This window comes from Phaethon aethereus (assembly GCF_964289735.1).
Source record: "Phaethon aethereus genome assembly, chromosome: 4".
NCBI classification, from domain to species: domain Eukaryota; kingdom Metazoa; phylum Chordata; class Aves; order Phaethontiformes; family Phaethontidae; genus Phaethon; species Phaethon aethereus.
The window spans coordinates 56,788,492-56,814,462 of NC_138578.1; the positions used below are offsets into that span (position 1 = coordinate 56,788,492).

Below are 25,971 nucleotides of genomic sequence, written 5' to 3' on the forward strand. Positions count from 1 at the left end.
GTGCTGTGGTTTATTCTTAAATCTTATGTTAGACTATTTCATGCTTTAGGCAATACTGGTTTTGCATAGTACTGTTGTATCACTTAAGCCACAGCTGGCATGCTTTCAGTATTAATAATAAAAATTTACTTTGACTTAACTCCCCTGACATCAGTAGAGTGTGCCAGCATAATGGTTGGAAGTACAGTTTATGTCATGTCAGATTCTTAACATCCACAGCCAGAGCAATAACCAAACTGCCTTTGAAGTATGTGAGATTGCAGATGTTAGTGTTCTGTATTTGCATAACGCTAATTTGTTAAAGAAATAGCAGATGTGCTGAGCTGTGGACATGGTTGGGGCTAGAAAACAATTCTGAAAAGCTTCTTCCTTTTTATCTGTGGTCAGTCTGTCAGTGTGTTGTGAGCAAGCACTTTCTTTTCCTGTATTCCCATTACTTTATCTATTTAAGTGTTGATGTGAATGTGGTTCTTAAAGCTCTTCCTTTGGTACTTCTGCGCAGGATGCCTTTCATGGTCACCTTTTCTTCTGCTCTCAACTGCTTCTTGGTAGTTTCATGCACAAATTTGGCAACTGTTCTGTGCCAGTTGCCTGCTATTCTGTGCGTCTCCTTTTGTCCAATCTAAGACATTGCCCTGTGTCCCTCATATCTGTTCATAGGTGTTTAGTTAGATCAATATGGCTAAATCGTAGCTTTAAATCTCCCCACTTTTCACCCCTTACACACTCTCAGTTGCTGTGGATAATCACTACTTTGCATGTCACTGAGGCCTGAAATCTCAAAAATTTTCTACATTGTATGGAACTTAGAACCTGGATTACAGTCTCAGTTGGAGTCTTGCAAATTCTGATTGCAAAGCAACTTTGAGGGGGTTTATATTTATTTATTTTCTAATCCATCACACAGAGTCTCTTGTTCAGACTCCCATTGTTATGATAACGTATTTTGGTAATCTTCCCAGTTGCAGTCTTTTTCCATTCATACCATCAAGAGATGTCCTACAGAGAGAATTTCCCACTGTTTCTACAGAATCATTTCTTGCTCAGGTTCTTCCTCCGGCTCTGCTTTCACTGATCCTCACACATAAACAGTTTCCTTTCACTTTCAAGGCACTTCAAAGCATATCCCCAGCCATTTTATTGGTTTTTTTCCCCCAAGAGTCCATTTCTTATTGCAGATCTCACTATCTCCCACTCCCATTCTTTCAACTTTTCATACCACTTCCCCCCAGTCTACCCTTTACGCTTGAAAGAATCTTTCTGTAATTTTTGCAAAGCCACTTCATTGTTTCTCATCATGTTCCTGTTGAAACTTACTTTTGTGTTTTGTTTTTGTGTTTTTTTTTTTTTTCCTCTCTGTGGAGGCTACAAAATATCACAAACTATTAAGCTTTTGTTGTCCTAAAATCACTACCTGCAATTCTGAGTGGTATTGGGTTCTGTTTCCTGTTACTTATGTCTCCATTGTCTTTCCAAATCTTGTCTTTTATGTCAAATTCAAACCTTAAGCTCCTTGCAGAGGGTGTGTTTCCTGTATAAGCAGTATTAAGTGCCTGCACAATTCAGTTGTGATCTGAGATGATCTAAACCAAGAATAATGTTAATATAAGTAGCACATAGCACTTCACTGAGAAGGTAAAGTCATTGACTAGTGCTGAAGCTAACCCAAACACTGCTTTACTCCTGCTTTTCCCCCAAAAAACTGCATGGACTGCTTGGCTGCTCTGTCGTACAGGTTATTGTTGCTTCCAATGCCTTAATATCCCCTCCAAATACTTTCTGTCTGCTTCTGCTGTAGTTGTCTCCCTTGTGTCTGCACCCGAGACAAGCTGCAATTAGTTCTTTGTCTTGTGCCTCTTATCTTTGTGTCAATTAGATGATAAATATTTTGGAGAACATTAAGTACCTGTTCTTTGTCATTAATTCCTAATCCGTCTGTCTATGTGGAAATTTGTGATGCTGCATTCCAGTTGTGGGAATAATTCTGCTGGCCTAGATTTAAACTGGGTTTTGGGGAAAAAAAGCAGGGGATGCACTTTGATTGCTACTATAGTTCGTAACAGCTTGTTGCAATAGAAATTGTCCTTGGCAATGGCTCCTACCATACAGGTTATTGTTGCCTCCTTCGCTGCTGTGGTCCAGAGGAAAGCGGCTGTTGTCCACTGACCCCTACAGTGGCTGGTGCCAGGATCTGTGCTGACACTACAAAACCTCACCCCCCGTTAAAAGCTGAGCAGCTACAGGAACAGGATTTTTCTCCTCGCAATGCATGTTATGGGAAGTCCACTTTACAAAGCAGGGGAATGGTCTGGATGCCCTTTCCTGCAGCAGCACCTCTAAGCTGTTTGCCCAGAAAGCAGACCTGCTCTTGGAAATAGTGTTGCCCAACTCCCTTGTTAGCAGGGGTGACAGCACTGACAAAATAGCTATTAGGAAATGCAATGTGCTTTTGCTAGTAAGTGAATGTAACTTCCCTGCCTGTTGATCTTGGCCTTCATTATTGTCCTGGTTTCAGCTGGATAGAGTTACCAAAAAGGACTGTCGTGCTTTAGCCCCAGCCAGCAATTAGGCACCACGCAGCCACTTGCTGAATCCCCCACAGTGGGATGGGGGAGAGAATCGGAAGAGTGAAAGTGAGAGAACGCATGGGTTGAGATAAAGACAGTTTAACAGGTAAAGCAAAAGCCACACACACAAGCAAACCAAAACAAGGAATTCATTCACCACTCCCCATCGTCAGGCAGGTGCTCAGCCATCTCCAGGGAAGCAGGGCTCCATCAAGTATAACGGTTTCTTGGGAAGACAGATGCCATAACTCCAAATGTCCCTGCTCCACCTCTTCCTTCTTCTTCTCCTCAGCTTTATATACTGACCATGCTGTCCTATGGTATGGAATAATCTCTTTGGCCAGTCAGGGTCAGCTGTCCTGGCTGTGTCCCCTCCCAGCTTCCCGTGTACCCCCAGCCTGCTCGCTGTCAGGCCGGCATGAAAAGCTGGACAGTCAGTCCCTGACTGCTTAACAACAACTGAAAACATCAGCACGTTGTCAACATTTTTTCATCCCTAATGCAAAACATAGTCTCATACTAGTTTCTATTAAAAATAAGAACTCTATCCCAGCTGAAACAAGGACAGTTATTTTTATTCTGTTGGTGTATGTTTTTAAATTTCAAGTCTCGCACATTCTGGATGGTTATTTTGAGCACCATGGAGAATGCACATTTAAAACACTTTTTGTTGGACTATTTTGGAGTTTGTCTTCCATTGGCGTACAATAAGTGCTGCATGATATTTCACCTTCTTGAATAACAGTATCGTTTATATTGTAGAAGGTTATCCCCACTTAGCATTATGTCCTTGCGGCCAGTAAGTAGAGTAAAGACTCAGTAAAGAGTAAAAGAGTAAGACTCTTTTAGGAAGTTCTTAACAGTTGTTCATGCTCTTGTATCTTCAGTGTAGCAGATGATTGACGTTTGGAGTTGCATGACTGCCTCATCAACCAGAAAGCTAAACTGATAGGAGTGCTGTATTTCATGTAGGATTATGTATCTTACAGGAGTTGCAGGGTGGAAACCAAACCCAGGTAAGTCTCTTTGCCATCAATGTTGGGATTTTGGAGCATGGCAGGAAAACCATGGAAATAAAATAGCAAACAGTAACTGTGCCATTAATCTTGCTTTAGAAGTAGTCGCACCATACTGAAAGGTTGAGGCTTTATAGCTTATTTATAAAAGGAAACTGGAGAAAACCATGTATGGTTGAGTAATGTGCAGCTTTATCACTGAAGTTTTTGTGGGACCAACTTTGACTGCTTGAGTCTGTCTAGTTACAGGAAGTTAGATGTAGCTGCAGAATTTAGAAAGTGCAGTTAATGGAGTCAATAAATCACTAGTGACAACCTTGAAGCCAAACCCTTAATCTGTATAAGTATTCAGGTCTGAGTTTTATATACAAATACATGTATGTATGTATTTATATCTGATTTTTTTGTTCTGAGTGGTCTTCTCTGGTTCTTTCTGTAGTTTAATGTTTGTTTATGAGTGGCAGTGGCTGGAATGTTCAAGTTTCAATAGAAAAGCAAAACAAAATTTTTTTGTATCATATTCAGTGTGGGAATGTATATAGATTATATATCTAATCTACTTCCTGTTCTTATGCTCTCTTCAAATGCCCAAAATCTAAGCTGATGAAGTAAAAGCAGAGATTTTGCTGAAGTGCTTAAGTTACCTTTCTAGCTAATCTTTTGACTATTGGCAAGATTTTAATTATTGTTTCTAATCTACAAAGTATTGAAATAAATCTGGTCTTTTATTCATATTGTTGTTTGCATCTGTCGCTTTGCATGTTCAAAATAAAGACTGGATAAACACAGATTCCAAATTATGATGTGAAGAGTGATAGATTTTTTCCGTATTGTGACTATGTAGGTCCCATTGTACCCCCTCACCTTCTGTAGGTATGATTTGCCATATTTCCACTTACCCTGTGCATATGTTCTCATAGCATCTTCCAGTGTGATTATCTGTACAATTACAACAATCTGACTGGTTAAAAGACTCTGGGAGCAGATGCTGCGCACTTCTGTTCAGTGTATTTCCTGCAGCCCCCACCTCTTCCACAGCTGTCGTATCATTAATGTAATATTACAGGTGCATGTCAGAATCATTGTGATTTGTTGGGTCTTTTAGATCTCACCCTAAGGTCATTGGGTTTAGATTGCTCTAGTAAGCAAACTAAAATGGTTTACCAAAACAAGAAATTTTACTTTTGTTTCAGTCCCAACCATGAGGATCAAGCTGTGAAACCATTGTTGGCCCTGAAGCAGCTAAAAAAATCTTTTTAAAGGGCTTTTAAAGTAACCCAGTAGGGAGAGCGACCACATCTTAGACATTTTATTAAGAGCAGTTATACATCAAAAATAGGTTTACTTGGTAGCCCCTTATTGATGTCCAGAGGTATTTGGGTGAGAGAAAAGGTAAAGGTTACGAGTGTTTATTGGCAGCACACTGAATGCTTTATGCTTTATTTGGTGCTTACCTCTTAGGAAAGCAAGTGGTTGCCAGTTTTGTCTACGATTTGCTTTGTTGTTTAAACCTCTTAATCGCATATTAAACTGAGTCTTTGATATTAAATCGCATCTTGTAATGTCAAAACATATAGGTTAGTAGAATGCTTTCTTCAGTTTCCTCTTCTTCCTCTTTTTTCCTGTAAAATTCCCTGCCTCCCTCACATTGAGTTCCAGTTTAAAGGATTAGAAAGCTGGATAGAATGAAGAAACGTGGGGAAAATATCTTGAAGCTCAGGTAACTGAGTAAGATGAAGTCATGTCACATTTGGTAATTGAACTGAGTTCAGGGGCTCCCTATGAAACAGATTCTGAATTAACTTGTTGCACTCCAGAAAACTCCAGGTGCCCTTCAGGTGAAATTCTGAATCTGGGAGAAACGCTGGGGTGGGTTTCTGAGCGAAGATGAAATGACAGGAGTATGTTGTCATTCATTTTTCTCTGAAATTCACTGGTAATGAACTATATTGCAGGCCTGCAGTTAACAGTTTTTCAGTTCAGAGTTTCGTTTTGGGACTTTTCATTGCTTTTGTGTTTGGCCCCAGAATACTAGGCCTTTTTTTTCCTGTTCTCAAACAAAATGTGTTGCAGTTGACATAATCCAGCCAACAATTCAGCTCCTTGTTGCTTGACTTCACACTTTTTACTGTGGAATATCAAATCAGTTGTGAGACTGCCAGACAAAATATCCAAGAAAAATGTTTTTTTCTGCTTTGTGAGATTTTTTCCATCCTTATTGATAGTATGTTGGAATCCATGTGATATGGTTTGCACTGCGAAACAATCGTATAGGATGGTATATGCCTCCTTTTCTGTCACAGCTTTCCAATAAAAAAAAAAATACCACTGGCCCATTTTCATGTCTGAGTGTAATCGAACTGTGCATGACAATAAAACTGATGTTGAGGATTCCATTTATTCCCATATAGTAGCTGTTCCTACTTTATTTGAAGTAATTGCTTTTATTTATTAAATGATTTTCCCTCAGACTATACACCTGCTTGTCAATATTCAGTTTGTTCACTGCCTGGCCCTTTAATGATAATCTCTGATTAGTCACTGTGTTCCCAGCTTTTGGAGTTTGTTATGATCTTTCAGAGAGGAAAGAGATGGAGGAGGATTGCAGTTATCTGTAAATAATTAGGCAGGTGGGCTCTTTATGCCAGCTGTGCAAAAAAGAGTTCAGTGACCTAATCAAATGCCAAATATGAGCTAACGTGTGCCATGTTTATTGAACCCTGTGAGGCTAAATATGAATAAATACGCATTTTGCTATGTCTGTGAATAACACAGCCATAGACTGATTCCATTTTATTCTGCATGGCTATTTTATCATTATTTTCATTTGAAAGAGAGAGTAGTAAACCAATTTTTGTTAGTTACACAGCGGCATTGAATGATGAGTTTTATGAAGGACTAATAGAAGTAGTGATAAGAGTGTTAATTTTAACTTTTAGCAAGAAAACAAAATAGTTGATCAGAAAGATTTGTCACACTAAAAGAATATTGTATAAATGTGGCTGCTGTTGTGCTTGCTTAGATGGTGTCTAAACAAAGATAGGGCTCTTATTCATCTAGTTTTGGAAACAAAGTACTCCCAGAAAAGACAGTATAGTGATTTTTCTACCTCATTTTCAACAAATTTTAGGGCCCCAGATTTCCCCTTCTTAAGAGGAAATATAAAATATTTTTTGGGAGGTGAAAATTTAAGGGAATTCAATGTATGAATCCATAAAATCTGAAAGTTTCAGGCACATTTCAAAACTAGATTTTCAGAAAGAATCCAACTTTTTTGATAATCTCCCTAGTGTAGTTTCCCTTTTCAGGTTTTTGCCCTCCCTTTTGCCCTCTATACTGTCACAGCTGCATGCTGCCAGATTCTTAGTTGTCTGGTCATCCTATATGGTTGCCTGTGCTTGGTGACTGCTTGGGATCCATTTGGACCTAATGACACCTGTCTGTTCAGAAAGGAGACTAATATACATTTACGTCCCATTTTCACATGCCTTGCACTTCTACAATGTGAGTACGTGTATGTGCTTGGACATTATGCTAAGTTCACTTGAGTGAAAGACAGTATAGATATAATGGGTTGAAAATCTGATCCCACGTGAGACGCGTTGTGTGAAGAATATATGCAGCCTCAGGATGTGTTATGGACCCTCGAAGACAGACAGCTCTCAGGGAGGCATAGGACAAGTAGGTATGCTGAAGAAGTAGGTAGTAATGTCCACCAAGGCAGGTATTAGAAGTGGAATAAGTGTTCTCGGGAGAAATCAGAGAGCACTGACTCTGGGTCCCTGCTGAAGAGGAGGGGTGAACTGCTGCTGCCACCCACCGTGAGGCTGCAAGTCCACATCTTTCAGGTGAGATGAACAGTAGGCTTATGCCTTGGGTTGCCTGACTCCTGAGAGGGAGGGAGATGTCTGGGTGCTGAAGTATCAGTTTACAAATGGAGGACCACCCTCTGCAGGCATGTGACAAGAGGCTAGCAATTAGACCTCTTGCAATACATTCAGTAAGATACTTGAAACAAGTAGTTACTAATTTTATGATATTAAACTATTATGTATTAGATTATTTTTGAGCAGTGATAAATGCATCGTGAAGGATTTTAACAATTCTTGTTTCTAAAATGTTATTTTAACAATTCCTGTAATATATAGGTATAATAAAACCTTGCACATTTAATACTGAAAGGTAAGAGAATACAAGCATCTGGGTCCACTGAGGCTGTTCCTTCACTTTGTGTGTTCAAACTTATCTGTGAGCTCCTCTTCCTTTTTATCTAAATTTTTTAGGGTGGTTGGTTTTCTATGAAAACCTGAGTTTTCTTGCTTTGGGTGGCTTTTGTTGTAATGACTCTTTGATGAATTTCTTTTCCTCGGACAATGCCACTTCACTACTGTGAAGTGGCTCCTTAGAGTAGCACCTTCAAACTCACAGTTTGCTCTTTTCATACATTTGGTCATGTCTGCTGATTTCACTCTCTGACTTCTTTTTTCCTCCTATTTGTACTGTAAAGGCAACACGTAAATCTTTGTTCATTCTGTTTCATTTAAGCCCATTAAAACACTTCTCTGGTGCACTGCCTCAGGCTCTCGTTTACACTACAGCAAGGCAGGTTTCCTTTCCAGTTGTAACCACTATAGATGAGCACAGAAAGTTGAATTTTAAGGTTAAACAGGCCCTGGGTTTTCACAGGTGTCTTGAACGTTGTTTATGGAAATAAAATAATCAAGGACTTGCTTTGACTTGCAGAATCTTCCCCTGATAGTAGTGCCCCTCAAGGAATAAGCAGAGTTTTAGAGTTAAGTCATCTCTAAAATGCTTTTTTGATTAGTCCTTTGTTCCCTCTGTCCCTCCAGCCTTTGCCTCATACACTTGCTATTCATAACCTTTGGGAGTCACTGAGTTACCACAGTCCAGGTGGTGATTCATCTGCTGTACATCACAGAGCAAGGGCAAGCCGCCTTCTTGCCTCTCTATTTCCTGAACCTTTTCTTCTCCAACCTGGAGAAGTGAGAAAACAGAGAGATTTAGGTAGTCCTGGAATATCTGTCGCGGCACTTCTCAAGGATGAAGTGCCAAATTTCACAAACTTGCCTGGGAGATGGGTGGTATCAGTTGCAGGAATGAGTGAGGAGTCTGTAACTCACACAGTTGGCTGCTGTGATTATTTAAAATTAAAATGAACAAAAAATCTCACTCCAACCAGAAAAGCTTTTCACTTTTATTTTATTTAAAAACAGAATTGACTGTCTGCACTGTGCGTTTTTATTGACCAAGTAAACTGGTATTGACCCCTTTGGCTCAAGCAAGAGTTTGAACCACTGTCTCCTTCCCTCTTCCCACTGCTCACTCATCCTGTAACTGAGAGGTTATAACCAACAGCAAGCGTCTAAGTCTGGGCTCCAGCTCTTTTTCCCTGCTGAGTTTCTCCTTGGAGCCCTCATGGGGTAGCGGTGCAGGAAGGAGCACAAGCAGAGACTTTTGTTGCCCTTAAGGTCGGAGTTGTGGTCTGGAGCTGTGACAAACACATCAGAGAAGAGGCTGCTGCTTTGCTCCTTTGTCTTGAGTGCAGGAACAACTGGCTGGATTCTTTGAAAAACAATATTGCATTGCATCTGTAATGTTTATCTCCTCCAAGTTCTGCTGTGTCAAGAATTGTCTCATTAAAAGGCTGTGGGTTTTCCTTTTATTTATTTCTTTATTTTATTTTTCACCTTTATTTCTTGGCCATAAGTCTACTGAGGAATTTAACTTTCTATCACAAAAAGAGCTTTCTTGAGGCTTTAATAAGTAAAGTGGAATTGCTTTAGGGAAATTTCCTTCCTGATTATGATTATGTATACTTTTGTGTGTATGTAGGTAGATACATGAGGCAGATGGTAACAGATAGTTCGGCAGACTGTGGTGTTTACTTCCCGCATATTCATGAATTTTTCAAGATCTGAAATTTCTTGAAGGATCTTAAATTGCATGTTGAAAAGTTTGGGAAAAAATAGATAAGTTTTATTTGGTTTTCTTCTTAAGAGATGTAAAATCTCTGTCTTACCAAATGTAGTCCATCCCTGAAGGACTAAGGTTGCCATTAAATTTCTCTCTAGGGCCGCCAGAGATGGTTACACTGTGCAGGGACCTCCAAGTTACAGCAAGGTCCCATCATGTCTCCTCTTCCTTAGCTAATCAGTGTGTGTCAGGGGGAAGGAGGTATGGACAGAAGGCTGTGTGTATCTTTTGTCAGCCTGTAATTTCTCTTTGGGTTACAGGCTGCTGTGTGCTAGGCAAATGGTAATACAAAAAAGAATAGAAGAAGTGGCCTCGGATTTATATATGACTTAAAAATTATTGGCTTTCAGACTTTGGTAAACATATACATAGATATGGTTGTTTCTCTGTTTTTAGGAATACACTATAGATATAATTTTTGCCCAGACTTGGTATGACAGTCGTCTAAAATTTAACAGCTCAATGAAGGTACTTATGCTTAATAGCAATATGGTTGGAAAAATTTGGATTCCAGACACTTTCTTCCGGAACTCAAGGAAATCTGATGCTCACTGGATTACAACTCCAAATCGTTTGCTTCGAATCTGGAGTGATGGAAGAGTATTATACACTCTAAGGTGGGTTTTTATTAACGGGGTAGAAAAAAATAACACTGTTATGACTAGGAATATGGAAATAATGAATATGGATCAAATCCTTGGCATCTCTTTTGTTCTGGACCACAAAAATTTGCAAGGAGTTTACTAAAGGAGAAAAAAAATTTGATCATGAAAACCATGAAATTAATAGTATTGAACTACATTGCCTAGATAACTGTGTAAAGACAGTTGAAGGGACTAGCAAATTTTAATCTCATTTAGGTACAGGCAAGATTGAAAAAAGATGTTATATAGCATGTAGCACCATGGTCTGGTCATAAATTGTTTTACAGCCTTTCTGTTCAAATAGTTCAGTATCTAATTTCCACCAAGTTATATTCTGTAAGTAAAATATGAAATGCTTCAGATAATAAAATCATAAGTTTGATTAAAGCTAAGGCCCCAGTCCTGCATATACTCCTTAACATGTCTACCCTTGCAAGCTATTAAAATTAACAAGTCTGTTCATCCAAATTAGGCATAAGCAAACATGTTGGTGATAATTCTTCTTGGCAAATGGGGTATGCTTGGGCTGGTTTTAAGTTTACCGTCTAGGCTATCTGTACTAATCTTTGAGCCACTTTTCAAACAGTTCTTGAAAGGCTGTAGTCTACAGAAAGCATTTTAGGGTCATCTCTCAATTTTATTTTTTAAGTATGCCTAAAAAAACCTTGCAATAAATTGGGAGCTGATCAAGAAGCAGTGCATGCAGAGGATGCCATAAATCTGATCCTGCTCTTAACAAGTTTATTTATTTATTTATTTTAAACAAAAAGTAGCACCTTTTAATTAATTTCTTTTCAGTCATTTATGCTGTTTTCATATGCAGGCTAGTTGTGTTGTATGAACAATTTATAAAAGTCTTCTTTTATAACGATTAGAATGTTTTCAAAGGATACTCCTCACTGAATTTTTTTCTTAGTATGCTTCATTTGAGAGCATACAAATATCTCTGAAGAGCACTTTTTAAACAGTTTATTATGCTGGTGTTTATAAAAATCCCTAGAGAGCCTCTTCTGTTGACATGCCAATTTATTTACCCTTCCATTGTCCATTCGGTTTCAATGCACAATTTCTTTTAAACAGCATCTAAGTAGCACAAAGAAACAAACGCAACCAAAAAAACCATGTGAGCTCTCCCAGAGCAATGAGTTAGAATTATTGTGCTAGAGTATGAACTATGAAGTGCAATGAGCTGGTAATAAAACAGCAGAACAGGTATTCACCCAGCACTGCAACAGGCAAACCTCTGTATGGGTGAGGATATGGCCTGAGTTTTGCCTAAGGTGGAAAACATTGAGAGGTTCATACGTTGGTTATTGAAGGAATAATAATAGGATCTGACAGTGCTCCAGGTTCACGGGCTCCCCCATACCACCACTCTTACCCTGTTGGTAATTCAGGGAACAGATGTGGTGCACTGTTAGTCAGGCTTACTGAGCCTCCTCTGAGGGTAGTCCTTGGTCTGTCCATTGTGCCCATCAGGGATTCCAGATCTAGTTGTGTTGCTTTTAATAAAAGCCTGGTTTTGTTTTCTTTTTCTTTAAGCGTTTTGACTATCCAAAGGTTGAAAATGGAAAAGAAAGGCAACATATACCATAGTTGTCAAATTTGAAGAGCATCCTCAGAGGGATGCAAGTGTTTTACTTGGAAATGTGTGTGATGTGTGTGGGGGTTCTCTTTTTTTTTTTTTTTTACCCCCAGTATATGGCAAGAAATACACTTTCCCTTATAAACCTTTCTCTGGGTCAGGATAAATTTCTAGAAAGGTCCTAGTGATACTTTTTGTAGAATAACTACTTTGTTCACAGACTTACAGAGCTTTCAGGCAGAGTGTGGCAAGATCTTCCTTTCCCCATCCCTTTTTGTCTAGTATGTAAGTATTGCATACAGCCAAGTTCATAAGCTTTATGTTAATTTTCAAAGTTGATTTTAGAAGACATTCTGACTTTCTTCACAGTGTTAACAACAAAGGAGGAGGTATTTTAAATGTGAAGAAGGCAGTTTGGAGTCTAGCTCCTTACTCTAGCTTCCTAGTGAAAGTTAGCAGAACTGGGTTTTGCACTGGTTGTTTGGAGCTCTTTGGGAATCTATGACAGTATTTTCAAAAGCAACAAGTGATTCAGTTGATACTACTACGAGTTCTAAACTACTTCTAAAATGTCTATTAGTTATGTGAATTACTTGAATGCCTTAGACATTAAATGAGTGGAAATATCAAATCTACTCATTCCTATCCACACTACTGTCTTCACCAGAGCTGCTTCCATGAGTATAGAGCAAGCCCAAGAGTGTCCCCACTTTCTCTCTCATGTATATAGCCACCAGCTAGAATGACGCCAAATGCTATTTGGCTTGACAAATGTGTTCTTCAGAAGCTTTCTTTATTTGTTATCATAAACTCCCCTCCTTGCCCTGCCTTTAGTCCCTCCCTTTTATCCCCTATTTCTGGTAGAGAGCTGAGATATCCCTCCAAATGAACGGAAAGTTTTGAAATGGCTTGAAATGCCGGTTGAAACAACGTGGGTCCTCAGGTTGTGTATGATGATAGTTTTTGTTCTTTGGTGGCGATGCTGGATGTTTTTTGCAGATACACAGTTGGCTATGCATAACATCTGTTAATTGGCAAAATTGATTTCTGTGCATGTTCTTTACTATCTAGTCTGAAGTGTCTGGATACTTCAATATAATCTTTTTTCTTCCCCCCACCCCTCCCCTTCCTTTTCTAATTAGGCTGACAATTAATGCAGAATGTTATCTTCAGCTACATAACTTTCCTATGGATGAACACTCCTGTCCACTGGAGTTTTCAAGCTGTAGGTGGTAAAATACTTTTTTTTTCTTTCTTGACATTCAGGCTTTAAATTTCCTTAAATTCTGGCAGCAAGAGAGCAAGTGAGTACTTTTTAAGGCCTTGGAGTGAAGGGAAGAACTGACTTGCTTATGTTTTGATTAGATTTATTCCATTATTTAATGTATTATTAAATGCAGTAATGAATGAGTTGAATTACATGCATTTCATTTCGGTGCGACTTTAAAAATAATCTTATTGCTTAGGAGTCTGATACAATGCCCATTTCAGTTAATGGAAATTTATTGCCCTGGAAGAACTTTATTTTTTATGCCTGCCAGACTTGCCAGCTTTGAATTAGTTCCTTGTGGTATACTTAAAAGGAAAAATAAGATCTGTCTTCTTCAACCTGTTCCTGTAAATGCTTAATCAGCATAAGAAATCCTTCTCCGTTCAGTGGAACTTATTTATGTGAGCAAGAAACACAACTTTTAGGCTTCATTTCTTTAATGTAAACCATATTTTAAAAAAAAGTTCCTAAGGGAATTGTACTATTACTGGCAAAAGAAACCCAAACCACCTGAACACAACTAAATGACTTATTCCTAAATGTGAAACCTAATAGGCAATGAAATCAAACTTCAGTGATTCTTTTTAAATTAATGTTTTCATTTAATACTTCCTTCTTGAGTGCTACCAGCTAAATGAGCTTTGGTAGCTCCATTGATTAAATAGTTGTGCCATACAGGTGAGTCTGGCTTAATTTCATTTCTGCCTTTCTGCAAGATAATGTGGGGCAACATGTGAGGCACATGAAAATCAAGAAGGTTGCACTTCCTTAAAGTTGAAGTACTAGGCAATGAATCAGGCCACAAAAATCCATTCTGGGAATAATAGACAAATTTTCAATAAAAATCAAGAAGAATTTTATGAAGTTATGTACTAACAAGTGTCTGTCCTTTTAAGCTCTTTGTGGTCTTTTAATTATAATGTGTATTAATTCATAGTGATGATTCTGAGCCAGTTTTTCAGATCTGAGTTACAGAATATCGTGTAGATATTTCCTAAACATTTGTATTTACATAGGTTTTGACTGACAATACATTTAGTTAGGCTTAAAATTAAGGCTATATATTTTGTGGTTAAATTTTAAGTGTATCAGGTGGACTATAGATTGGCTTTCTCTCTGGTCCACTTTATGTATAGCCCTGGTTTAGTTTATAAGCAACTTCAGAGATCACAAAACGTGCTTTGGTATATATTGTGGCTCAATGATTGATTTGCTCTCTTTTATTCTAGATGGATATCCCAGAAATGAAATTGAATACAAATGGAAGAAAACCTCTGTTGAAGTGGCAGATCCAAAATACTGGAGATTGTATCAGTTTGCATTTGTAGGCCTACGAAATACAACTGAAATTTCTCATACCTTGTCTGGTAAGGCAAAATATTAAGTTTTATTTAATGTAACATTGATGTAGAACAAGACTAACAGATGAACGTCCAACTGAAAACCCTTTTCAATGTCATGTAAGTATTTTTTTCCTTTTTTAATTTATAGGTGATTATATTATTATGACAATCTTCTTTGATCTCAGCAGACGTATGGGATATTTTACTATTCAGACATACATTCCTTGTATACTCACGGTTGTTCTTTCCTGGGTGTCATTTTGGATCAATAAGGATGCAGTTCCTGCAAGGACCTCTCTAGGTAAGAATGTCTTTTTTCAACCTTGAAGTGCCTGGTACTCCCCAGGAATACAAATCTGCAGCAGGGAGTAAATCAACCACAGTTTATTCCCCTTCAGATTGTGACCATTGGTCACCCTTTCTCTTGAACTGCAAGATTGAGAATAGGAGTATCCTGCTGTGGTTGCACAGCAGGGGTTAAGGAGGGAGTTTTGAGAATGGAAATCTGGAAATCCTGATCCAAGCCTTGTGGATCTGCTGCTGTTCACATAAATACTTTTTTTTCTCCTTTATATTCTGTCATCTCCAGGGACGGCGATATGGCAATCATTAGTCTGACAAGTATCATTAAACTTCACTTAGCATCATGGAACACAGGATGTCATTACTGTACAGGCAAAAATCATGAAGATCTGTTTTGGGTTTTTTTTGTTGGGGGTTTTTTTCTGTTTTTTGGTGTTTGTTTTTTTCTTTGTTTCTTTATCACTGTTGTTTTTTTAATAATCAAAATTATTCAGTTGTTCTTTCAAGGCCAGGATAGGACAGAAAATTTGCAACTAAAGTTGCACTTCAAGCAGTTAAGCATGTAACTCACAAAAACTGACTCACTGTCCTGCTTTTCCTACAAACAGTACTGAAGTGTGTTGGAAGTTCTACTACAGAGATAATTCTGTGTTAGTGTCACCTTGGCTGACCTGGTTAGCATGGTGTCAGTCTCCTGCGTTTGACTGTTTAGGATTCATGCGCTGCCTTGGAGAAGAGTCCGTAGTCCCTACATAAAACGCAATAGACAGGGGTGCGTGTGGTGCGCAGCACACACAATAGCAACTTTGAGCTTAGCAGTGACAGGTGCTCTTAGTAAAACTGGTGACAGCAGTATGACCTGTTTTGGGGGAAAGATCAAGAGCTGAGCATGTATCTTAGGAAATGAAACATGTGAGTTAATTTCTTCATCAGCTTATAGGATTGTGAACATACCATTCCCATGTTATAGGAGCATTTCCTACCAGAAGGGTGAGTCCAGGCTTTAACTCCCTGCCTTTCCCACTGAAACTGGACCACTGTGCAGCCAAGCATGCCAGATTATTGAGTCAAAAAAGAAAGTAAGCAAAAATGAGCATGGCTCAGTAGCCTAATGAAAAGGTAAGAGAAGAAAATCAGTCTTGGATCTTAACTTTACGCTATTTAAAAGTACTGCACAGTTTAGTGAAGACAGTCTAAAATCTTGAATAAATAAGTGAAACTATCGCTTTATAGTTTCAAATCTAGATTTAGAAAGTTATTGTAAGATTTCTTTGACTAATCATTGGACATTGGGTACCGTCTGGAAAGACACTAGCTATAACAGGAAAAACTGTTGCATTGGTATCCTGTTAGGTCTGTATCCAGTTTGTTCTTTTTACAGAGTACTTTTTCTGTGCCATGAACCTAGCAAATTTGCCTTTGATCTCATGGTTAAGCTAGAATGTTCATTCTCCCACTTCAGCAGCACTAATCTTCTTCTACTTGAGATGTACTACAGACGTTTACAGTATCATATTTACAGGTCCCTGCAGTTAACTCTGAGTTGCTTTTGTGTGAACATGCAGAAGCCATTGCTTGACAGATTGTAGGATGACTTCTCTCACATGTAGATGTTCCAGTGAAGAAGAAAGAGAATATCAGTCAAATAGACACAATTTTATAGAATTAAATTAAGATAAGAAAGCCCAAACTAAGCAAGGTCCACCATGGCAAGCAGTCGTGCTGTGGAAGGTTTCCTCCCTATGAAACCCCCTGTATCCCTTTCGCATAGTGGAGAGGACTGGGAAAGTCCACGTCTCCTTTTGTCCTCTCTGAACAGAAGCCAGTGAGGGGAATGGTGGGTGTGACTTCCTATCTGAAGGCTGAGGTCTGGTACAGCAAAAAGGCTTGGGCCTTTTTCTTACATGTTGAAAGATCCTGGCAGGTTGTGGTATCCCAAATCAAAAAGTTTGAGATGATTAAAGGTATTTAGGTATTTAACTATGCAGAGAAATATTTAATTGATTTTCAAAAACACCTAGTGGGAGCAAAGCACTTTTGAAAAACTCTGTGGTTGTCTGCTTGCCCTTTTAGGCATGTAATTTCATTGGGAAATTTGTTGCAAAATCACCACTGCTTTCCTGCTGCAGGATGAGTCCATAGTGACCCCTGATTCCATGCTTTGATTTAAAAGCCATAGACAGCTTTAGACTGGTGAAACATATTTTTTGCAATAAGCCTGTGCATGTAAATAACAAATTATTTGTGTATTCACATATTGCTCTCAAAAGGAAAGGTCACATCTTAATTTTGGACTACTATGAAAAAGGCTTTGCATCTCCCTGAAGCATCAAATATAAGAAGAAAGTGTTAACACCCTCTAAATGTTACACCAGTGAAGAGTGGTATAGTTGAGATTCTGAACACATCGCTATTAAGGCCAGCTTGTTCTTTTAATTAACTTGTATGTAAGTGAATCAAGGGAAACAATTTCTATTACTTTAGACACAGTATTGAAAAAATACCTAGTAACTTAGATAATGAGACCAGAAAGGCCATGAAGGTCACCTAGTTTGATCAGCGGCATGTCCGAAGCAAAAAATTGAAAACATTATTCCTTTTTCTCGTGTTTTCTAAAAGCTTGAAATAGTTGATAAGTAAGACAACTTTTTTTTCTGAATGTGTCCTTTTATACATTTTAATCTTTCAAGAGCCAAAAGACTTTTTTTTGTGTTTATAAAATTTGTGTGCTTATTTGTACCTGTTTGTCTATTGCATTTGTTTTATGTGTTCATTCTATAACAGATTTATAAAATCACACAAACTTTCTTAGTGCCATTGTTTATTCAGTGTGCTGAAAAGGGGAAGGATTTAAAGTGAAGGGGAAATGTGCTGCCTTTTCTATGATCCCACAGTGACCGCTGGATCCATAGGGATGGCTTCTTGCAATAGCACCGATGCCTGTGGGTGTGATCAGTGGTGAACCCTGCTGTGGCTCAGTTCTTGTATGCCTCGTGAATGAATTAGGGGCTAATTTGAGGATCTTTTTGTGGCAATATGGGTGGATCACTTATACACTTCTCTCTTCCTGTCGTCTTTTATTTCTTTCTCAAACAGGCATTACAACGGTGCTGACCATGACAACGTTGAGTACAATTGCTAGGAAGTCACTGCCAAAGGTTTCCTATGTCACAGCAATGGACCTTTTTGTTTCAGTTTGCTTCATTTTTGTGTTTGCTGCCTTGATGGAATATGGCACCTTGCATTACTTTACCAGCAACAGAAAAGGGGACAAAGGAAAAGAAAAAGCGGCAAAATCTAAGCCATCAGTAAGTTTAACCAAAAAACAAGAAAAAAAAATACAGAATGCTCTTTATTGTAGGATAAATGTTGACAGACTGGTTCTTAAGTAGAAGGGCTAATGCTAATGTTCAAAGATAATTAACACTAATATTTTATTTTTTTTTTTTTTTTACAGTTGGGGGATTGTACTCATTTTCTATAAATACCACTAATGAACAAAGGTTTTAGATCATTCCACTCATATGTGAATGAGAACACATGAGCCTAAGCTAGAGAGTGATATGCCATGCTTCCATGCCATGCCAAAGCCCTTGGTGCTTCTAGAGCTGCCTGTGGAGTGTGTGCCCATGGAGACAGTTCTGTCCGGGCACAGTGCTTCTGAAAACAGCACCTGGCAGAGAACCATAGATAAGACTGTAGCCATAAAGATAATGTAAATGGACTGAAGGTATGAGGGTTTGTCTGGATCTGCATCACCTAACTTGGGTCTTACCTTGCTAGCTTTGTAAAGCAAAAAGTGTTTGTTATTGGTCAGTATTCTGACTCTCTCTCACTTCAGAAATTCTACTTTAACTCTTTTTTTTTTTTTTTTCATTTACTTCCATGTTTCTTTCTAGTAAAATGAACCTTCCACATTTAGAAGTTGATATTTGTATGGTGTGAATCCCCACATATCCCAGGAACAAGCTTTCTGTTTGTGTAGTAAGAATACTGGAACTTCCAAAGAATATGTTGTTGGAAGCCAACACAAATATTTAAAGCTATTCTTTAAACTAATACAACATTGAGGTAAAGGCATTAAATCGCTTATTCATTTGAACACCAGTATTAATGTCTGGAACTCGATTGTAGTCATCTTTTGGAGAGAATAAGAGGAAGGACAATGTTATAAAGCCCCTCCCTTCCAGATCATTTAATCAGGGGAAGCTGGAGCATAGCTGAGTCAAAGTATCAGCTGTCTTGAAGGCTGAATACCACCTGTGTAAGTTCAAACAGAAATTGAAACGAAATTAGAGAAGCCCAGGTATGGAAATGTGGAAAACCTGGTGTGAACCACATCCATCCTGCGACCGGTGTCAGAAAGCACCTTCTTTGGGGGGAGGCTGTCTTACGGGGGCACTCCAGAGCTGCCCTGGCTTAATACCTTGGCAGTGAGAGCCCTTACGTTTCGTAGGGTGACCTGGTCCGAGTGGATCAGCTGTGTCTTTAGGACAAGGCTAGTGGGGAAGAGTTAATACTGCCCTATGCTGCCTTGGTCGGACATCCCTGTGATCCTCAGGGAATCCAGCACAGCCAAGAGAACTGAAAAACAAAGACCTCAAACCTCCTTCCTTTTAGTGGTAGAAGCAAATGTGGATGGAAATGGATGGAAAACAGGCTTTGGCAAGGGCCATGGCTGAGCAATGAGGGTAAAAGGTAACAGAGGCTGCAGAATTTGGGGGACTTCCCAGTGTTAGCACAGCAGATTCAACTTTAGGTGATTGTTGCAATGAGGTCTCAACAACACTTAGGGAACAGGGACCTGAAATAGGTCTGCTCTCAGCACGCACAACAAGGAGAAGAAGAAGAGGGGAGGAAATACTGGTTATTCAAACCAGGAAGATACTAAAGATCAGCTGCTGGCAGATCAAGAGCCCCTGAAGTGGTTTGCAAGTGTACTCTATTAATGGAGTAACGAGACTTTCCAGAATCTGTTCACACATCAGCCATTTGTGCAATAATCTACCAAATGCTTTGAGATTTTCAGTGTGTATGGCAATTTAAAATGTAGAGTTTGGACTAAGATTCAAGTTAGCAATATAACCCTCAAAACACCGTTCAGGTATGTTTAACTGTGTTCTTAAAGTATGCTTTTTATTTCTAAGTAGTTGAAAAACAACCATGTTTTCACACAGAATGCTTTACATATGTTTCAGCACATTATGGCTATAAGACCATACTGGATAAGAGCTTATTTGAAAATAGGGGGGAATTAAATTTAATATACTTAGATGCAAGGATTCCAATTTGAGAAATAGGGTTTTTTTGCGATGTTTTATAAAAAGCTATAAAATTTCTTGTTCCAAATAGAACAATTAAAGAAGCCATCTGATTAATTAATGGGAATTTATAGAACTACAATTTTTTTCTTTTTTTTCCGCCATTATCTTTGTCAGAGACTTCTGTTCATTCTTTTTCTTTTGTAGTTATGGATATGTAACTCAAAAAACCAATTTAATTAAAATAGCCAGTTTAATTCCTTCTGAAAAGTTCTCATTTACAGGTGTGTTTTCTTTGGAAAACTTGCCTTGCATAGGTTGTCTATTTCTATTGCAAAATGCAATAAAAGCTTATTATTCCAGGAACTATGCCAATAAGGTGCAGTAGATGATCTTGTGAAAAAATGGTGAGATTTTACAGATGATTACAGCAGTTTTATCTTACAAAATATGTGCTGGCATCATTCAAGAAAGGTAGTATGAATTGGCTTATGTAAATCCACATTAGTAAGGATAATGAGTTTGGGCAGGAAGGATTAAGTTTAATTAGTTGTGGATCTTGTTCTGATCATCATTTCACCTGAAGAGAATGTATCACCTGTGCTATGATCTCCATAGACAATGGCTTTCTTTTGTACGTGTGTTAGTGTTAACGCAGAGTAATTTGGTTTTGGTCCTGTCAGAGTGTATTATAAATGCTTCTCATTATACGTGGGGTTTTATCTACAATATCAGTAGTTAAACATGATTGTACATGAACAATCAGCATGTACTACTGTTTGTTGGGGTTTTAATAAGTCTCTGCCAATTGATATAAGGTCATTTTCTTGTGAGGTGTCGGTCTTTTCCCCTTTTTCCTCATATTGTCTCTTTCTTAGACACATTTTATCTATTCCTTGTAGGTAGTTAGACCTATAAGATGGCACTGTCTTTCTGCCTCTCTCAGACCACCTCTTCAAACCTGTAATCCAGTAGCCAGCTAAAGTCTGTGCTGGTGACATGAGCAGTGAAAAGCAGTACTGTTATTTTTGTCTCTTCCCATGGTGTTTCTGAGTTGGGCATTCCTGTTTCACCCTACTAGTAGAAACGAATCATGCCATGAATCTCACACTGACAGAACCGGTAGTCAGAAAATCCTTGTAAAGCCAGCGTAGGTGTGAATCAGAAATAAGCATCTTTCCCTATAGGTCTTCAACAAAATAATGATTTGTAGGTTAAGAAAAAAAATTTGAACTTACTTTTTATGTTTTGTGAAAATAAGCCTTGTTTGTAATGCCTCAAATTAGGGTAGAAGCATGTAACTGCTGTTTGTTAGTGTTGTCAGTATTTTGTCATAACTGAAAAGGATAATGAGGTCCTTTAGGATGATTATTAGCTCCCTAGGTCATCATGTCTAAAAAGTGTTGAAAGAGCAGTCTGTGCGAAACCTCCTCTGGTAAAGACACCTGTTACATAAAGCTATTCAAAAACGTGGTGGATGCTGCACTGCTTTAACATCACCCCTTGGGACACTGGGTGAAATGTCCCTGCAGAGTGCCTAGGTGTCCAGAGGTCTGTATACTGGCCAAAGTAATTCCCTGGAAGTGGGACAACAGCACTTTAACGTACAACAAAAATCTAAACGATGTGGCTTCCTGCTTTTCATAGTTTTTTATACTTTTTCATTGCCTATCATGTATAATTGTTTAAGGGAGATTCTTCTCTAGACTTCAACACCCAGTTAGTTCTTCTGACTGCATCCTTTCCTGCTGTATTTATTCCTTACATGACAAAATATGGAGATAGTAGAAAAGTGAGAAGACAATGTAAGAGTACTCTTGACATAACCCTTATCCTCAGTCTGAAGATTTTAGAAGAGATGCCAAAGGTGGGGGTGTGAAATTAAGAGGATTATGGAGTAGTTTAAAAAGGCTATGAGATTTAGAAAGAGAAAAAAGGACAGAGAGAGTCTTTTTAAACATTCAGGAAAACAAAGATGAAGAGTGAAGAACTGAGTGGAAACAAAATAATAAAAGGGGGAAAGATGGGCTGTGGTAGTGCAAGTAAAAGGAAGGTGAAAAGGCAAAAGTTGCAGGAAAGGGAATAGCAAACAGTATATGTACTAGGCAATAGGGCACCCAGATTTTTTCTATGGAAATTATTTATGAACCTTAACATCTGTTACACTGAGTTTTTACCAGACTGCAAGAGGGTTGAGTTATGCCCACAGAAAGTAAAAGTAAGAAATAAGAGCTGAATTAATCAGTTTCTCTGACTTGAATGGCATTCTCCAAAGGTGTCTTATGTCCTGGTTTCTAAAGTAGAAATTATGTAGTAGTAGGCTAATAACATAGTAGACTATGTTATTTAACTGGACAGTTCTATATAAGTTTTCAATTTTAATCCTAAATGATAATGCAGATGAATTTTGTAGCATCTCTTACACCTTTGCAAAGAAAGCCTTAATAAAATGGGGCATGTTGTTTAGGGATTTAACATCAGGGGTTAGATGATGTAGCCTGGCCCTATGTGTCTCATTCTCTTAAACTTCACCAGTACTGCTGTACTGCTCCCACTGGCACTTTTTTTTTTGGTGAAAATGTAGCTTCCAGAAACACATCCACTCTGGTTCTAAAGATTCCAAATGATGGGAGAACGATCATTCCCTTGGTAATGACGCTTATGGCCTGCTTGCGGACTTGCTTGTGACCCAGTTGTCAAGCTGTGACTGACTTCAAAATGTTCTTTTGTGTTGTGTAGATGGGATCAGCTAACCCTGTCTGTGTAACTAATTATCCACTATTCCCAAATCCCAGAACAACCCAGTTTCCGCTGTGGCAGGTGAAAATCATTCCTGATCTTTTGCCTGCATGAGCTAGTTATATACAGCAGTTCATAATTCACAAAGCTCCACAAACTGTTTTCTTTAATATTAGAATTTCTGTATATTGTACTGAATGCATTTATATTGGCATTTGCTATGGAAAGCCTGTGGAATTATTTAATCTGAGGATAAAAAACCCCCACAAAACTATATTTTTCTTTTTTGTTTTTCTTAAGAAACCTGCAATTGCTCTTCGACCTGGATCAACACTAATTCCAATTAATAACATTAATCATCTCCCTGAACGTGATGATGATTATGGATATGAGTGCCTAGAAGGGAAAGACTGTGCTAGCTTCTTTTGTTGTTTTGAAGACTGCCGCACAGGATCTTGGAGAGAAGGAAGGATACACATCCGTATTGCAAAAATTGACTCCTATTCTCGAATCTTCTTTCCAACTGCCTTTGCATTGTTCAATCTTGTTTACTGGATTGGCTATCTTTATCTATAAATTTCAGAGGTTTGACAAACTCAGAAAAAATGCTAATTGAACAGTCATTAACAGTCACTTCAGTGAGCATTAGATCAAAGCCAGCTCAAAGATTAGAGGTGGTTCAAAATGTCTCAAATTGTTTGGATGCTTTAAAAATTTGAAACGACGAGAGGAAATATGGTGATGTAGTCTCCCTCTTGTGATCAACTATAGAACTGATACTGCTATTTTAAAGAGAAAATTTAAAAATAAATACTTCTAAGATTTAACTTGCCTTGAACACACACCTGTTTTTGTCCAGCTCTAACAAAATGCAGTCAAGAGGCTATGTTATTTAACCGGACAGTTCTATATAAGTTTTCAATTTTAATCCTAAATGATAATGCAGATGAATTTTGTAGCGTCTCTTACACCTTTGCAAAGAAAGCCTTAATAAAATGGGATTAATTATTCTCACCCATTTCATCTATAAGGTGATGATTTTATTAATCCTTGATTTTAAAAAGTTGAAATGGAACAATTCTATTTTTCAACCAGCCATTTGTTCTCTGCAGTATGTTAAAAAGAGTGATTGTCATAATTAATCACATTCAGATTTATACATAATGCAGAGATTAGAGCAGCAAAAAATGGATATATCACAAAAAAACCAAGGGTAATTCTGAGCTTGTCTTATCCTGACCATTGATACAGGCTTTTGGCTTTCAACCTCAGATTACATTTATGTCTGTGCTCCATCTGCCATTACTCCACTGTTGTGAGTTCCCCGAAATTCTCCAAGAGGGCTACAACTTTCAGAATTTCCTACCCAGCTGCCATTACTTATTTCATGGAAACCAGACTGATGTCGTCTGAGATTCTGGCCATTAAAGCATAGTGCTCTTCACCTCTTCCCCATTGCCCTCTCCTTTGTCTGTTTCATACTTGGGGCCAGAGGAAAAGTCATAACTCTACATTATGAGAGCAGAGTTTCTACCGTCAGAGTTTGGAAAACCTGTAACAGTGCTATACTCATTGTATTTAAAGCCACTATGTTAAATCTCCAGCCCTAAGAGCGTAGTGTGTCTCCTGCTCCACTTTGCATACAGGACGATTTTGTAGGTTCTGCTTGTTGCTATATAAGCTACTCACTAAGCCAAAGCCAAACGGTATGAATTTACTGAACCTGTGTTATGGATTGCTGTGTAATTACCTCCTTGATATTTGTTCGTTTCTAATGGAAAAGCCCTGTTAGGGGGGGTGTTAAAATAACCCTCATGCAGTGCAGATCCTTCTCCAAGATGGGATGTATCCCCCCAAAATCACGGGATGAGTTCTCCAGCCTTTCTGTGATCAGAGCTTCTGTTCACTTTGGCAGCAGTTCTTCAGTAGTAGCCTTTTTGGACTGACTTCTCTGTGTTGACTACTGCTGGCTGGAAGTATTTAGTAACTCATTTCTATTTTTAAATCCATTGTCTTCATTACGGAGAAGTGAAGTCTTTCCTCCTTTCTCAAAAAGAAACTGGTCTCAAGTGAGCTTGCAAAATCGCTGTAAAATTAAGATATGCATTAAGTAAAAGTCAGAATTACACAGAAGACCTTACAGATCTTTAAAGAGGATTAATGGGATTAGCATTTGGTTGTAGGTAAGGATGTTCAGTACTGGAGATAAAGACACGATTAATGGCTAATGGTAGAAAATGATACGTGAAGGACTCCCCCCAATATTTCTGTTGAATGTGCTCCCTCCTCTGAATTTCTCAGAAAAGATTAATGTATTTTTATATTCTGGTTGGTACCAGACATAATAAGATATGATATGCGATACACATTTCAGATGAAATGTTACTGCAGTGTTCAGTCCTGAAGTTTAATAGAGAGTGCAAGACTACGTGCAGTGATTCTGGAAGAAAGTGTAACAGAGAAGATCCCATTTTAATGCAAACTTTGTTTCAGCATTTAGTTGATGAAATATGAAAGTGGTTGAGAGAATCTGAAAGCCTGCTGTCGAGGTTGGCTGACATTTTGTTGTGTGACCTTTCTGAGCACCAACTTCTTCTGACTCTTAGACTGAGCGTAGAAGTATGGCATCATTAACAACACTGACCTACTATAATTTAGAGTCTTATTTGCAGAAAATGTTCAGTACAATGGAAATGTGTCAGTTTTAATTCCATAGTGCAGTTTGATGCTTGTTGACAGCACATTAAACACATTCTTCTGTAGGAGGGATGAAGGTGGCTCCAGCAGCAGTATGTTGGTTGTCTACATGAAAAGCAGTCTACTCGCTACACAATACAAGGCCCAGATTTTGTGAGCTCCTCAGTTTCATTAATTCACCTTTAAACAAAAGGAACTTGAAAGAACTTGGCACTTCACGAGGGGAAATACAAATTTCACAGCCCGCTCTCCTCTGGCACATCTAGTTAGCTTTTTCTATTCATGTGGTTGTCAGTTGCCAATCAGCCTCCAGTGACTGAATTGGAGAACAGAAAACATCCTGAATTGGCAAGGGATGGATAAGAAGTCTTTCATCTCTAATTTCTGTGAAACAATGTAATGGAGTATTAAAGCTATTGAATGTTACGGCTGTTTGGCTTATGGATACACTTGCTTCTGTCTGTTGACAAACTTTTCTGTGTACTTCATTTGTTTCTGATGAAATAATTTTAGTTTCCCACAGTACTGTGAGTGCAAACAGGAATGGGAATG

The 25,971-nt window shown here is 38.4% G+C and overlaps 1 protein-coding gene across 2 annotated transcripts in view; it reads left to right on the forward strand.

Annotated features, from left to right (window-relative positions):
- Positions 1–23,346, forward strand: part of GABRG1 (gamma-aminobutyric acid type A receptor subunit gamma1) — a 56,573-nt gene extending 33,227 nt beyond the window's left edge. For both annotated transcript variants that reach the window (XM_081998996.1, XM_081998997.1), the window contains 6 exons: positions 9,974–10,194; positions 12,949–13,031; positions 14,306–14,443; positions 14,568–14,720; positions 17,819–18,030; positions 23,023–23,346. In XM_081998996.1, the coding sequence (XP_081855122.1) occupies positions 9,974–10,194; positions 12,949–13,031; positions 14,306–14,443; positions 14,568–14,720; positions 17,819–18,030; positions 23,023–23,298 (1,083 nt within the window). In that variant the 3' untranslated portion in view covers positions 23,299–23,346. The remainder of the gene's footprint in view (positions 1–9,973; positions 10,195–12,948; positions 13,032–14,305; positions 14,444–14,567; positions 14,721–17,818; positions 18,031–23,022) is intronic.
- The last annotated feature ends 2,625 nt before the right edge of the window (positions 23,347–25,971 follow it).